Source organism: Xiphias gladius, chromosome 23 (assembly GCF_016859285.1).
Source record: "Xiphias gladius isolate SHS-SW01 ecotype Sanya breed wild chromosome 23, ASM1685928v1, whole genome shotgun sequence".
NCBI lineage: Eukaryota > Metazoa > Chordata > Actinopteri > Istiophoriformes > Xiphiidae > Xiphias > Xiphias gladius.
In genome coordinates, this window is record NC_053422.1 from 18,075,192 (window position 1) to 18,091,000 (window position 15,809).

A 15,809-nucleotide genomic window follows, 5' to 3' on the forward strand; every position below is an offset into this window, starting at 1 on the left:
GTATTAGAAGGAATTTCGTACATGTGTGTATCCTCTTATACTTTAGACACAGCAGAACTGCTGTCTTTGAAGGGCAGATGATATGAGTGTCTATCAAATTCAAAACATGCATTGTCATCCTTCCTTTGAGCAAGGCTGTCTGGGCAGCTGTGATTGTTGCTCTTTCTTTCGCCTCTTTCTTTCTTGAACATCTTTGTCAAAAGGTAATTGAAAGTCGTGATATTACATTTAGTCACTTGCACTTCAATTAAACCTGCATTGACTGATTTTCTGGCCACTTGGGGGCAGCAGAAACAAGCTGTATAAACAACACTAATATTATCAACTTTTTAAATTTGTTTGCTGAACATGTTAAAAAAACAGGGTTCTATTTAAAAATCTAGCAGATCAGAGCAACATTAGTCCAAGTCCAAAATTTATTCTCCTTTTAGCTCCATTTTTGGTCTCCACAAACTCCTGAGATAAATATCTGGCTCTGAAGCTGCTAAATACTCCGCTATGTTCACCAGCTCTGTGTGTTGTGTGGTTCTGGGCAGGTTTCGAACAGTGTATTTATCAGAGCTTTTTCACTGAGAACAGTTGCTTGCGGCGGGTGGAAACTCTATTTAATATTGTGGTGAGAGTAAACTAAAACAGTAAAGTGGTGTGACAGAAAACCAATACAATAACCTAAAAGATGTGAAAAAACTCCGTAGACCTGAGGGGAACTGCAGAATCCAGTGATAATTCTCCGTGGTGTCACTATAAGCAACACCTTTCACATACAAGAAGTCATATCATCCATTGTAAATATAGCCACTTTAAAATCATTTTCTAGTTCTCGCATTGAAAGTAACTACTTATGATTAAATACTATTGTAAATAAAGAAATGCCAGGTCTTATATTAGAGCGTGGCAAGGGTGTGAAAAAAGCAAGATTCATGAACATGACAGATCCATTGAGCAATGCCCTGAGCCAGGGAACATGAAAGGCACTTTCAGTAGCGATTGGTACTTCATGAGAGACCTCCAGACCAGAAAGGAAACCTGGCCTCCAGTGACACATATGGACCATGGTGACTTTCCCATCAGTGGCCATCCATCCACCGGAAAACAGACATTCCTCAAAGACACTGCTTAACCACAGAGAACTATGAGAGCACTATCGCAAGTGGAAAGTTTGTTATGCTAACGTGTAGAGGGACTGCAGGGAGAAGTGTCAAGCACGAAGGGTGTATGGCTGCGTGAAGGGTGTATGGCTGAAGAGGATAAATGGTTAGGCTGCCGTCCCAGCTCAAAGCTTCAGCACTGTTGCACTGAGGTAGTGCGTGCCTGTTACTTGCCAGAGGGTGGGAAGAGCAAGTGAGGTACACAGGAGCAGTAAGAATCTTACCCCTCCTCCATCTCAGTCGCTTTCTCTTTCCCTCTCCTCCCTTTGCAGTCCCTGACTTTGATGTAGCGCTGCTGGTTATGCCATATTTTTCTTGGCTATTGGATCCAAATGGAAAATACAATGTAACAAAGTTCTCGTCGCTGCCCAAGTGCATAGATTTAACTTTTTATGTGACTTTAAAAGATGGAGGAACTATTTAGAGGTGACACTGGTACTCTAATTCCCCCCTAATCCCTAACTCAACACAGAGCTTTTTTACGAATGAGAAGTCTCTTCCACACTCTATTTAGTGCTTGAACTCTCCTTTGTATTGAGGTAGTGACATCATAACTACAAGATGTGTCCATTATCAGACACTTGAAGATATGTGGGCAAGTTGCATTTGTTGTCATGGAGACAGAAACACTGCTGTATATACAATGCAAATCTCTGCCTGCAGAGCAACATCCACTGGCTGTGTAATTTAACATTCGTACAACTCTTGCAGCCTAGATTTATTACAAAGGCATAAGTTCTACATCAGGTAACTTATCTCTAACACTATAACCATTGAAAGTCTGCTGAAGAGTAACTGAAACAAAACAACAGCAGTACCATTCTTATTAGCCTGAATTCCATCCAAGCCAGACGTACAACAGTTGCTCATAATATTAACTTTATGACTATCCAAGAGAAACATGTTTCTACCCGTTCAGTTACTGTTTCCCATCAATGAATCACCCACACATTAAGAAGTATTTGTGTTTGCACTCTTTCGACAGTGATTGCTTTTGTTTTCAAATTTATAATACTCTCTGGAATGGCATGCCATAATAGGCGTTGGGGTCTCTGCAGGTGTAGTCTGCAGTCTATGGGAGTGAATGTATCTTTCCGCACTGGGAACGTTTGGGATATCACAGGCTGGATGAGGATTCACATTCATGCTGAGACCCAAAGGACCCCAAGTAAGGTTCTGTTTGGACCCACGAGATCTCTTTCCAGGCAGCTGTCAGCCTGGCCGGTGGCTCCTGACAGCAGTGGGACTGAAACACTGGATCCAATGCAGGGGAGACAAAGTCATCTGCCAGGGTTTACATGACACTGCCAATGGAAAGATGGAGTGTTTAAATGCATTAGTGGAAAGACCTTCAATGAAACTAGCTTTCCCTTACTGATAAAAGAAGCTGTTGACAAAAAAATCTCTTTGCACTTACTAATAAAAATGGGTTTAACTGAGTTACTCATTGATTAAAGCACTCCTGAGCCAGTGCAAGTCAATTACAGACAACTGGTGTAAGGTTTTCATTCAAAATATTAGTAAATGAATTCTAAAAATAACAGTCATCCATGCTTTGATAAACCCTTTCACCTTTACACATTTTTAGCCACACTAGCAGTGTGGTAATCTAGCTCGGTCCACCACTTTCCTCTTGACTGATATATCTTAACAACTTTTGGATAGATTGTCATGAAATTCATGTTGCCCAATCTTAATGATTTTGTGTCATTCCCTGACTTTTCAGCGAGCACCACCAGCGCATCCAAATTTTCACTTATCGAGTGAAATATCTCAAGAGCCAACAAATTAAAAGGCCCAAAATGATGTACTGATATTTCTGGTTCCCAGATGATGAATCCTAATAGTACTGGTTACTCACATTTCCTCAAACACCACCATTAGGATGACATTTTTGGTTTCAAGTGAAATGTCTTGACATCTATCAAGTAAATTGCCATGAATTTCATTCCGTTCTGGATGAATTGTAGTACCCTTTCATCGGGTAAAAATTGGAATTTTTCCAATACTTTGGTTTATGACCAAACACCTTCAAAACTACAAACCCATCAGCATAAGTTGTACTTTGTGTTTAGTGTTACTTTTTTTTTTAAAGCATGTTAATGCACTAAACTACCATGTTAGTTAGTTTAGGTATGCATGCTAATGATTAATATGTTCATCATGAACATGATAAATATTATACCAGCTTGACATCACCATGTTAACATTGCTATCATAAGCCTGTTGATGTTACCATTTAGCTCAAAGCATGGCTGTAGACTCTTAGTTTTGTTTGATTTCTTACCCTCCACATTTACCTGAATGCAATCTTTTTTCCAGCTTAAAAAAAAGAAACCAAGTACCTGCTTATATTGGCAACAGACGGGTTGTTGTTAGCATTAATTTCTGTTATCACAACTGATCAAACAATGTCAACCCTCAGGCGTGAGGCGTTATTGTACAAATTTGAATGAAATTTCTTCACAATATGAGTAACAACTTGCAAGACACATTGTTGATGTTTTGTTTTCTGTTTTTATAAGCGATGTCAGCTAATGAAGTGCTTGTGCTGGCACAGGCAGTGATTTGAAATGGCACATGGGCCCTGTTTGTACGGTTGCCTGTCTGTCTGTCTGTCTGTCTGCACTTCAAAGGCATGTATGTATCAGCTTCAGCGACCGGTCCAGGTTTCTTGGGGGTGCAGACAAGGTCAACAACATGTGCTATGACTACCAACCAGCCCCCTGCGGCTCCAGACTGCATCTGTTACATTCCTCGCAAAACAGAACAAAACCCCGTCACCCCCTTTGTTTTGGTAACCCGGAGCATGAAAACATATTAGTGCCTACATCAGGGGGTTTTAAATGCAAAGGTTGGGATTCCTTAATGTGGTTTACAACTCAGTGGCTGTGCCACCTTTGGCTGCCTTCTCTCACAGTGCTGGGGGCTCTAGCTGTATGACTAACTCAGTAAGCCCCTTCTCAATCCCTATACACTTTCTATTTGCTCCTTTTACCTGCATCTTTCTTTGTCAGCACCCCCCACGTTCACATATCTTCTTAATCTCCTTTACCTATGCTTTGTTTATCCTCTTGTCTGGTCCTCGCCCTCATTAATCCTCAGCTATCTTGTCTTTTTCTTCATTTCTCTCCCTCCCACATTCATCTCTTTCTCTTCTATTTATTCCACTCTCGCAGTCTGCCTCTCTGACTATCTGACCGTCTGCCCCTGTGTGTTAAACTGGGGCATGGAAACAGATTCCCTTAAGTACCTGCTCTGGAATCTACTCCACGATGATAACTCCAGACCCTTTCCAGGCAGAACTGGGAAAACAGTCAACCCAAACTCGAAATTTCAGAGGGGAAAGAAAAAAAAGAAGCGATTAAAGTGTTTTTGCAACCTTTGAAACTTAAATTGTTGTCATTGACGGGGTCACCTCTTCACTCAATACATTCGTCAGAATATCTATGAGCAAGTACTCTTGGAAAGCATTTGTTTGTGTATGGTTCAATGGGGTGCTCATAAATTACCTTAAGCTGCCGTAGCAGGAAACAGATGAGCTGTTGTCACCCAGATTTTCTTTATGCCACATTACTGCTCTGTCAGAGCTCGGTTCTCTGCATGATCTGGCTCTGATAGAGTTGCACACATCTGGTCACAGAGTTTTTGGTGCTGACACCTGAGTTAACCTCTGTCCTCTCACTAACCAGGGCCATGTCCTCGTGTGAGTGTGACCTCTACAACATGGCAGCATAAAGGACAGGTAGAAAAAAAGATTTGTTGATTGTTGCCAAGTGCCACCTGGATTTTTCATTATTGCCTTTCATACAGTAGGCAATAAGTCTTTAAAGTTTATTTATGCTTAAATAGTTCCACATCATTAATCCTGTGAGCAACTGACTGATATGTAGAGGTCATTCTGTGTGTGTGTATACAGGCACAGTGGTGTGAATTAATGAGGATGAGTGACAGACGCCCATGGCGGAAGAAGACGGATTTGGTCCCATGTGAAACCGACGTGGTTGCGTCAGTAGGACTGGATCATCAGAACCCAATGAGGCCTTCCACTGTCTACCCCAGTCTATTCCCTGCTGCGCCATCATTGAGTAATCTGTTTTCTGAGGCAGTATGGGAAAAAGGGATGTTCACATCTTTGTGCTCTGGTTTTTGCTGTTTTGTGTTCTCGCTGCCTGCTCTATCTCGCCAAAGTATGATACAAGCAGGAGAGAAAAAAAAGGCTTATTTTTCCTTCACCTATTTAAATTCATAACTTACAGCAAAACATCCTAAAGGGGGTTGTACTCGTCAGTACATTTTCCTTATGTGTGGTGTTACGTATGTTGTGACTGTGCCTGTGTTTCATGGAAAGAGTGCACCGCCACAGATAAGCGTCCTTCGGGGACACTGGAAGCTGGAGTACAATACAATAAAAGGCAAACAGCATCTAAACATGTGAGATGATAGAATTTTCCAGCTGCCAACTGTGTCCAGTGTTCCAGTGTGCTCTTTCTTTTCCCCAGCCTCTGTTTGTATCCTACCAGCGGCACTTAACAACCACTTCATTTTCACTCAGTCAAATAGCACATATTGATACAACCAGTTGTATTTATGGAAAGTTAACCTGGGGTGATGAAAATGAGTTTTAAGTGAGCGGATTGCCTTTTGTTCTCACAATCTTTGATTAGAAAAGGGTTATCTCTGGATCAGATTTTCCATGAGGTACTTTCAGTGGCAAAGAGGTGGTTAAGACAGGCAGTGTTTAAGCTTTCAAAGGGGTTCTTGAAAGCAACAAAGCTGCTATATTTGCCTTTTGATGTTCTGCACAAAATATTATCATGTGGTTAGACACAATGTAGTACCTTATCACTTGGCAAAATGCAATTAATCTGTTTGATGACAAGCACAGAGATCAAGAACAATGATACTGGTGAAACACGTTTTCAGTTTAGATCCCGTCGGCATCAAAGCAATAAAAAGAACTCCGTGCAGGTTTTCAAGGCAGCTTGTGAAACGGAAATTGCCGATGAGTACATGACACAAGCACAGTGTAATGAAATGCCTTTATTAAAACGCATATAGCCCTTCTTCGTGGCGTGGCCATTGAAATTTCCATGATTGTTGAGGACACGCAGGTCTCCACCCTTGAGCAGATTTATTTTCACACATGCTGGGTGAGGTGTCTGCAATTCCTCCCCACCCTACCATTGTTTGTTCTGCTGTTAAGTGTGAATATGAGCAGAAGCCAGGCAGAAATATAGCTTTTTTTAAGAACTTCTGCTGCTCCGCTGAGTGCCGTTTGCTGATGTCACTCCACAGCTTTCCAGACGTCTGTAGTCCGCCGTGTCCATCAGTGTAGTGAGAACCAGACCTTGAGGCTCCGCGCTCATCCTCGCAGTCAGAACATTTGGCTGTATGACGTAAAATTGCCGAAATGACATGCAGTATTCTCCCCGGTTCCAGTATTTCTTACTCATACATTCACCAAAACAAGTTTCTAGACATTCCTCAGTCCAATGCATTGGTGTTAATAGGTTAATGGTAGAATGCATTAAGTCTTTTTCTGTGTTGTGTTAAGCTAAATTGCAAATGACGTGTGTGACTATGTTCTGTGAAGTCATAGCTGTGTTTTCTTTTACTGTTCTGTCTCTCTAATTACTCCTGTGCTCATGTCTGATTTTTGCACACATACCTTTTGTCTACGTGGGCAACTCCCTACAGCGACTCTTTGATCACCTGGACACACACCAATGACAATATGTTAAGATGAATGCAGACTTTCCAATATGTGCTCCATATTGACTTCAAACGGATGTAAACATGATGAATTCCCTGTCCAGACGCTGAAGCATGCAGGGAATGAAATGGAAATCCTATCAAACTCAATACTTCATTGTCTTGTGGTGAGACAGACATACAGACTGCAAACACACAAAACAAGTATTACCTCCATTCCCCTTCATCACACACACACACACACACACACCTCCCAAATGAATCACCCTCCCAAGCGCTTAGCATCATCAGCATTCACTGAATCAGCCGTGACTGCAGAGCACAACTGCATGACATGAGAGTCTCAGGAGTCAAATGAAATGCACACTCCAAGTGCCACTTCATCCTCAAGGCATAACAGTGAACAGCAGCTCAAGTGCAAACTCAAACACCACTGGACTGTGTTGGCCATTGTGCTCATCTCGCTAGTTAATAAGCCTGCATGGTGGTACACTGTGAACCCAGGTCGTTTTGCACTTTTGTACAACCACGCATGACAAATGGGCTCACCTTCAGCCCCTACTGTCTGTTTATGTAGACTAGCACCAGGGCGGCATGGAATGCATCACCAACATTATCCACTCACACACATCTCTGAGACGAGGAGTTTGCCTCAACCTGCTGATATGAGCTGTTTGTGTTTTACTTTTACACAGGGGTAAATGTTTTGATTAAAAGGCCGTTACTATTTTGTTAGTCACAATGGCTTTGTAGTGGAGGGGTTTGTTGCCGTGCTGATGGATGGACGGCCGCTCCCTGCCTCCAGTGAGCGGTTGAATGAGAGAGGAGCTGTCATCACCGGGCTGCCGACACTGTTGCCTGAAGAGAGAGGAAGGCAGCAGAGAGGGGGGGTTTGAGAGAGCAGGAGTTGGATGGAGAGCCAGCGACCGACGATGTGTTGAAGTGGAAAGGAGTAGGTCTACAGAGACACGGGAGAGAACATGTGTGATGGAAGAGAGGAGGTCAGTTTTGGGTGCAGCTCACCTCACACCCCTATCCCAGAAGGCACAGCAGAGTGGGAGTCTGCATTACGTAAAGGGGGGGGGGGGGCAGGTAGTACTATGAAGCACACAAAACTTTTTTGTGATCAACAGTCCTGCTGGGCTGTTGGAGTCGACAGTTAAATGCTCCAGTGACTCTGGGGTCCCATGTCACGATGAAAAGTTTCACAGCATTCAGTAATAGGGAGTCTATTACACTAGTTTCTACGCATTGTGTTGGACGGACACGTCAGAAGATGACGGCATGCCATAAATCTGCGGAACAAAAGGAGTAAACTGGTGAAGCAGCATCTCTCTGAAGGGTTGGAGGAGAAATGAATGTGTTATATTAATGCTGTAAACTCTTAAACAGTGCTGATAGTGACATCAGCTGTGTCTTCTCGGAATAAGATCACTTTCTCGGTTTTTCTTTTTTTTTTGGTCCTACAAAAATAACTGTGGGCCATAACAACAAAACTCTATGTTCAGACAAATGGAATCACTAGGCTAATTGGATACCTTGATGGATGTTCACACAAACTGCCATTTAGCCTCAATCTCTTTTGATGCAGATATCAAAACTTTCATTGCGGGATGAACACTGCTAATTAGTTAACATCCAAGCAACATTAGACTTTAAACATATTGATGTTCAGATGTGAGATTCTTTAAGGAGCAGTCAGTAAAAGGTGCATTGTAAGCTGCTCAGATGATTATGTTTATGGTGGGAAGGCTGAAAGTCTCTGCCTTTGAAACAGTCTCACAGTGCCTCCCATTGGTGACTCCTGCATAGTGCACGTGGTATTGATTTTGTTTGTCTTAAAGTTAATTTTAAGTGAACACAGAAACAACTAAGGTAAAAAAAGAGTTATTGACAGTTAGCAATTTCGCCTCTTTGTGAGCATAAAGTGTTGAAAAAAAATTACTAAACTGGTTCTAGGTTTGTTGCTATATGATCCCAATGAAATTATGAAAGGTTGTGTCATGTTATAGGTGAAAAAAATTATTATTTGGGAGCTGTTGACTGTTCAGGGACCAAAAGCCAGGTCCCCTGACCCATCAGTGAGACAAGATACCCTAACACATTGGCTGCAGTTTCTCTGGCTCCAGAGCATTGTAGATACTATACACCTTCTTTCTCACTCCCACAGCCTCAGATTCAACATTAAGTCATGTCACCATTAAAAGTATGTGCATTGAAGTGATTGCAAGTATCTAGCAGAGAATTTAAACTAGAGAAAAGGAGAATCATCTGCAGCTCAGCTTCAGTAAGAAGAAGAAGCTGTTAATTTCCAACAGAGTGAGAGAACTGACATCTGTCACCATCTGGAGTGAGCTGCTGGAGGCGTCACACTTATGTACCTCAAATAAAAGGATAACACAGTGGCACTGAACAGAAGAAAACAGCGAATGGTTCTTCTTGATGATTCTTGGGCTTTTCAGTATGCAGCAGCACATTGTCATCAATTGTTGCTTGAGCATCAAGCAACAATCATAGTCATAGGGCTGAACATAGGGCTGAACCCGACACCCCGGAGACAGTAACACACAATCCCTTTTACCTCCTCTGTGATGAGCTGATGCATGAAGCAAATACAGGTTCCATCTCATATGTCAAAGGTGTGACAGGAAGCCATTGTGCAAATATCAATCACAGCTTCAGTACTTTCTGACCAAATGGCGTCACACTGAGGCAGCCAGGGAAAGCTGAAGCAGCTACTGATGCTAGCAACCTATGCTTTCAACTATACTGCAGTATTTGTATATGCAAAGTATATGATGACCCCATTGTATCATTAAAGCGTTATTGAATCCATTAAACCTCTGAAGGTTTTGCCAGCTAGCTGTGTAAAAAGGGGGAGGGCCGGGATGAAAGTCAGTGCAAAATTATCACATTAAACTCAAATACCAAACAACCAACGATGATGTAATTCACACAGCGAGAGGGTGAACATTATTCTTTATGTTAAAAAGCTAATTAACCGCAGAAGCATTCATGGCTCACTTTCAAAGAATTCTCAACCAGTTTAGCTCTTGGGAGGTCAAAACAATCAGGTGATTTCTTGTTTGTGTGCAAGTGGCCTACTGAGATTTTGCAGAGAGAAATCCAGCTGGTTGTGTAACCTACAAATGAAGCCCACATGAGTGTTGTAATTGAGAAAGTACAGTGTAGTTAAATCAATCCCTGGTTCAGGTCTAGCTGGTGACTTATGTTGCTTGGCAACCCCCCCCCCAATTTCTTGTCAGCTCTCTACTGTCCACTATCTAATAAAGACCAACAGGTTATCTGCCTGCTAAAAACATAGAGCCTGAGTGATATTATAGGTGTCAGAGGATATGTAACAATAAAATACAGTACAGACATACCAGTGTAGAGTATGCTTGTGGGAATTTAGAAACAGCGTTGCTGTTGCATTTCTCTAGATCAGTGAGAAGTTAAAAGTTTGTTTTTCAATTGTAAAATGTCTCACTTACTACAGTACACCTCTTGGTCACAATCCTTATCAAAATGTTTTTATATTTTGCATTCATGTTGAAAAATGAATATCACATATCTTGTCTGACACTCCCTTGTTGACATCAGTCTCAAAAAATGAGTATTGGTTGGGCTATATTACTGGAATAAAGCACTGTGTTAGCTCACACTGTGGGGCCCTAATAAGGCCTTGACATAAAATCTTCAAGTAGTGGAAAACCAAGCAGTGACAGTTGTGGTCAGGCAGTGCTCCTATGGGCTGCACTGTGCACAACTCATGTGAATAGGCTGCACTTGGGAAGCTGGAGCTTTGAGCCAGTTGGCCATTAATTGTAGGTAGGGTTTGTGGTTCAATCCCCCAGTTCCCTACTTTCTATTATGACCTTTAGTCTTAATTCTTTGTACTTCATTTTGTACCTTTTCTGTGCTTGCCCCTTGAGAAATAGGCCCAGACAGTCTGACTTATCATAGCAGGAAAAGCCCTGGTGTTCCTAATAAGATTAAAGATGGCTCTGTTCTATTTAAGTGCCCAAAAAGTGAATTCAGCCATCATTAATGTGACGATTTTTCACTTGTGCTTTATCTTCTGTGACGTATCAAGGTGTCTTGTGTTGAAAACTCCTCATATATTGGTTGTCTTCTTTTAAAATGTGTTTTCCATGTGGCTTATGATTATATTTCTGAGCTCATATAGAGAATATCTGAGTGTGGAAATAACAGGGACAACAATGGGAGGTCCAGGACTTCTTAGGATTCCTTAATAAGTGTATCACTGTTTTTAATAAATCAAACTGGATTTTGGGGGTTGATTGGAGCTCGCGGTTTGCTTTGGTTATGACACAGCATCTGTTTACCTATTACATTTAAAGTTCTATTATTTTTATTCTAAAAAAAATTATCATCTCAGCTAATCAACCACCAGGATACTGGTCTGGTTGCTGTAGTGCGGTGAATCGCTCCCCGATGCCACTGATGGATAAATCCCAGGAATTGTAGTCGATCGACGATAAGGACAGCGGTTAGATAGAACATGGCTCTCTCCAGAGGTTTGAGATGCTGTCAAAGGGTTTTCTCTTGGATACCTGTGCTTATCATAACCTCCGTGGTGTTGTGGTCGTACTACGCCTACGTCTTTGAGCTATGTCTTTGTAAGTACGACAAACTGTGGTGGTTTGTTGTGATTTTGACCGTTTAAAGTGTAGACATCGCAGATTGCCGCACAGCAGTGTTGACAAAAATATCGTTATAGACAGGGCAGGAGCTAGCAAACCAGGCGGAAGTGGTGTAGATTGTCTGCCTTATTTTGGTTCACCTAAAATTTAGCTTTTAAAAAGTGACTCGTAATTTAATTTCACATTGCCATTAAGAGCTCAGTATTTACTGTTTATTCATAGAAAGATTTGCAATTGTTGTGCTTTTGCAAGCTGTCAATCTGGCTAGTCGTGTTAGCCAGTAAATGTTCCTCTTTTGAGTAATAATACTATTGTTAGCATAAACGGATAGCTTCACTGTTTATATTCTCTGGCTTTAATGCCATATTATTTTTTTCCCCCCAGTTACACTCACCAACACATTTGAAAAAGGTGAGTTATCCACTAATTTTTGTGCCTTACTAAACAGCGAATTAAGTTTTACGCCATGGTGGTCTTTGGGTGTATTATCGTGACTGGTGTTTTGTGCTTTCAGTGGTCTATCTACTAGTATTTCATGTTTGCTTTGTGATGTTCTCCTGGACCTACTGGATGTCCATCTTCACCCCTCCTGCATCGCCATGTAAAAAGGTATTCTGAACTCTTTAAGATGACGGACTGAACGTCAAGTTATTTACTTGTTGTACCAAGAGTAAAATCTGTAATATATTTAAAAAAAAATGTGGCATTGATCATGATACACGTTTGTTGCTCTAGTTTCAGCTGTCATACTCAGACAAGCAAAGGTATGAGATGGAGGAGAGGCCAGATGCTCAGAAACAAATCCTGGTTGAGATTGCAAGGAAACTGCCCATCTTCACTCGAGCCCAATCTGGAGGTAGACTGTGCTGTCAAGCAATCTATATGTTCCTCCTGCGAGATTTCATATGGTATTATTCACTTATTTGCCATATCTCCAAACCACTGGGTTAACAAGGCAGGTACATCAACCACAGTCTGTCATCTTGCACATAATCTGTGTGCGTTGAAAGCAATTAGGAAAGGGCAATTAGCTTTGTGTGTGCTTCTGAGCATCCCCATCCAGAGTAATCAGCCAATGTATCTCTTTCATTAGTGCTGATTGGTAAGACTAAGTTGGGGGCTGCAGGAAGTAAGTGAAGGGTAAGCTCAGCTCAAATGTCATTCTATCAACTGGCCATCCTCTTGTCTCTAGCTATCAGGTTCTGCGACCGTTGCCAGGTACTGAAGCCTGACCGCTGTCACCACTGCTCGGTTTGTGAAACGTAAGTCACCCTTTCCTCCCCAGTCCATTCATCTAGAGACTAGAGACTGCCCTAAGCAAGGAGTTAATTGTTGGCTGGGGACTGTTGTGATAATTAGAAGGTGTTGCCTCGTTGGGAAACTATCACTTAGAAGAATATCCTTATGATCAATCAGAACAGCTGTTTACCAAAGGGAATCAGCTGACCCCTGTTAGAATGCATGTAAAGATAGATGTATTAAAAGCTGGAGGTCGAATTGAAAGAAGAGTTTTAAGATGTGCAAAATTGTATTAAGGTATTGAGGTATTTCCTGCTTTCCATAGTTGCAATGCTGCCAAAATGATATGTAGAAAAAAAAATGAGTTTTATTTTTTTCTTTTAAAGATGTGTCTTGAAGATGGACCATCACTGTCCATGGTAGGTTGTGACTTTGCCTGTATTTCCTTGTGAGAATAATTTCATGTATTAATTTTGTTCTGACACCAGAATTTCTTTTTCTTTTAGGGTCAACAACTGTGTGGGCTTTTCCAACTACAAGTTTTTCCTGCTTTTCCTCTCCTACTCCATGCTGTACTGTATATTCATTGCAGCAACAGTCTTTCAGTATTTCCTCAAGTTCTGGGTGGTGAGTGTCATTGGTTTGAATTATCACTCATGCTCAACGTCAGATTATGAAGTCATATGACAAGTTTGAATTGTACATAGTCAGCACTATGGCACTTCCACAAGAGCTGAGAACTAAACCTTCTGTCAAGAGTTATAACTTTTTTAAGCCCACTATTTTTCTCAGGTTTCTAGCTCTCCTGTTTCTCTCTCACAGGGGGACTTGCCAAATAGGCCCGCAAAGTTCCATGTCCTCTTCCTCATGTTTGTGGCGCTCATGTTCTTCGTCAGTCTCATGTTCCTCTTTGGCTATCACTGTTGGTTGGTTGCCAAGAACAGATCCACTTTAGGTGAGGGTTTACATATTTATTTGAAAACTCCTTAGATTATGCCCTTTAAGGTGCTTTCTCAGGGCCGAAATGACAGGGGAATTATTTTCTGGACCTCTTTTTTTGTTATGAATGTAGGTCCTCTGTAAAAGTAGATGAGGAGAGCTGAAACATGAAAACACATTCTGACCCACAGTTGTTTTTCCTTTTCTAGAGGCCTTCTCAGCTCCAGTTTTTGTCAGTGGACCTGACAGAAATGGCTTCAACGTTGGTATACGCAAAAACCTGCAGCAGGTATTTGGACAGGATCGGAGACTGTGGTTCATCCCTGTCTTCACAAGGTGAGTTTGCTTTCAAGAGACAGCAAGATAAGATGCATAATTAGCTGATTCCCCTCCTCCTGCTTATTTTGCATTTGTTATGCACCTGTACTCTTGAATCTTAGACTTAGCTCTATAACAGAAAAACAGAATTAAATTAATGAACCAGAGGATGATAATACCATTCAACATAAATGCCTATAATAATTAAAATAATAATAGCAGCTTTGGTGCTAATGAAAAAATGTAGAATGAGGGATTGGATCGGTGGATGCGAGTAGTTAATGGTCACGGTTCCTTAAGTAGCTTCCATCTTCTTTTGTGCAATGTACACGACAGCCAAGGGAATGGCCACTACTTCCCCTTGAAGAATCGGAGTTCTGAGTCCCAGAACCCCTTATTAGCTAATGAGGACATGTGGGAGGAGTCAGATGATGGCTCTGAGGAAGGAAGCTTGGGTGAGTCACTTTAATTTGTCATATTTATACTTCCATAAGCTCACTAGTAGAACCTAGAATACAAATGCTTTTCAGTACCTTTGAAGCTGAAATAAAATTCTGCATTGATTCTAAATACATTTTTTTTTTTTTTTTTAAATACAAGGTAAAAAATTATACAGTATTTGCAATGAAATCAGGACAGGTGCCACCTGATAAGCTGGATCAACATTTCTTAGTAGCAGCAGAGTCTGAAGAGAGGGTTTAACTTTGGTAAATGTGGCAGTTTTAGTGTTTCACAAAATATAGTGCCTAATCCATAAAAAAACATGGGAGATTGTTGGCACCAGAAAATATGAATTTGAAAGTGAGCTGTTTGTCTTAACTCTAAGCTCTCCATAGACGGTGTGGTGCAAGCAAATGCCTTTCCTGAGTAAACAAGTGTAGCCTCGATTCTTATAAAGAGTTGAATCCAGAGCTGAAACACTTAGGCAATTAACTGATTTGTCAATCATTACAAATCAATCAGCAGCAATTTAGATAATTTGTTAATTGTTAAAGGCATTTATCGAGCAAATAAATGCCAAACATTTGTGTGCAAATCTGAATGGTTCTCTTGTGCTGCTTAATTTCCTACTATAATCTCCATAATCTTAAAAGCATAACCAGTCCTGCTATGTTAAGTTAAATTATGTATTACCAAACCAAAATAGTAATCATGGACTTTCCTTTACATAAAACATGGGAGGATTTATAATTATTATTATTAACACTGCTAATCTTGCCCTAATTGATAATATAATTTTGGTTTTGTCTAAACCCACTGATGTACTGGATCTGCCATATTTAGAAACCACCAACCAAACTACTGCTCTTGGCCTTACCTTATCCTTCAGAAGCAGTTGGCTCTTATGGTTTTTAAAAAATCCATTTAAAACATCTTGAGACAAGATGTGTATAGCTGTCTTCCCTAAGCTCGTTATGTGCTTAATTATTGTTTTCATTTGGTAATTTTCACATCTCTAATTACTTTGCACTGTTAATTGTGGTTAGGCTGTAAAGTCAAAATTAAACCAAAGATAGTAAGAGACAAAATGCATGCTGGGATTGCTTCACTTGCTTAACTGTTCTCTGAAGCCTGACACAATAGTTTTTCCTAAATAAAGGTTTCTAGATTCCACTGCCTTTACGTCTAACATAAAAATGAATACAGATGGTGTTACATCCTATAAATTGACTTCTTGCTTTTGTGGATTCTTATAAAAGTTATGTATGTAGTGGTTGAGATCAATTCTGATTGTCATCACTTGCTTCAGTGCTACATCAGTGCCTTAGTTGTTAGCTAAATA

General features: G+C 40.9%; 1 protein-coding gene across 1 annotated transcript in view; it reads left to right on the forward strand.

Moving 5' to 3' along the window:
- Positions 1 to 11,368: 11,368 nt before the first annotated feature.
- Positions 11,369 to 15,809, forward strand: part of zdhhc15b (zinc finger DHHC-type palmitoyltransferase 15b) — a 6,509-nt gene continuing 2,068 nt past the window's right edge. Inside the window, exons 1-10 of the mRNA XM_040119266.1 lie at positions 11,369 to 11,506; positions 11,915 to 11,941; positions 12,045 to 12,139; positions 12,266 to 12,386; positions 12,723 to 12,792; positions 13,156 to 13,188; positions 13,276 to 13,396; positions 13,592 to 13,724; positions 13,918 to 14,044; positions 14,363 to 14,481. Coding sequence (XP_039975200.1) covers positions 11,389 to 11,506; positions 11,915 to 11,941; positions 12,045 to 12,139; positions 12,266 to 12,386; positions 12,723 to 12,792; positions 13,156 to 13,188; positions 13,276 to 13,396; positions 13,592 to 13,724; positions 13,918 to 14,044; positions 14,363 to 14,481 — 964 coding nt within the window. The 5' untranslated portion in view covers positions 11,369 to 11,388. The remainder of the gene's footprint in view (positions 11,507 to 11,914; positions 11,942 to 12,044; positions 12,140 to 12,265; positions 12,387 to 12,722; positions 12,793 to 13,155; positions 13,189 to 13,275; positions 13,397 to 13,591; positions 13,725 to 13,917; positions 14,045 to 14,362; positions 14,482 to 15,809) is intronic.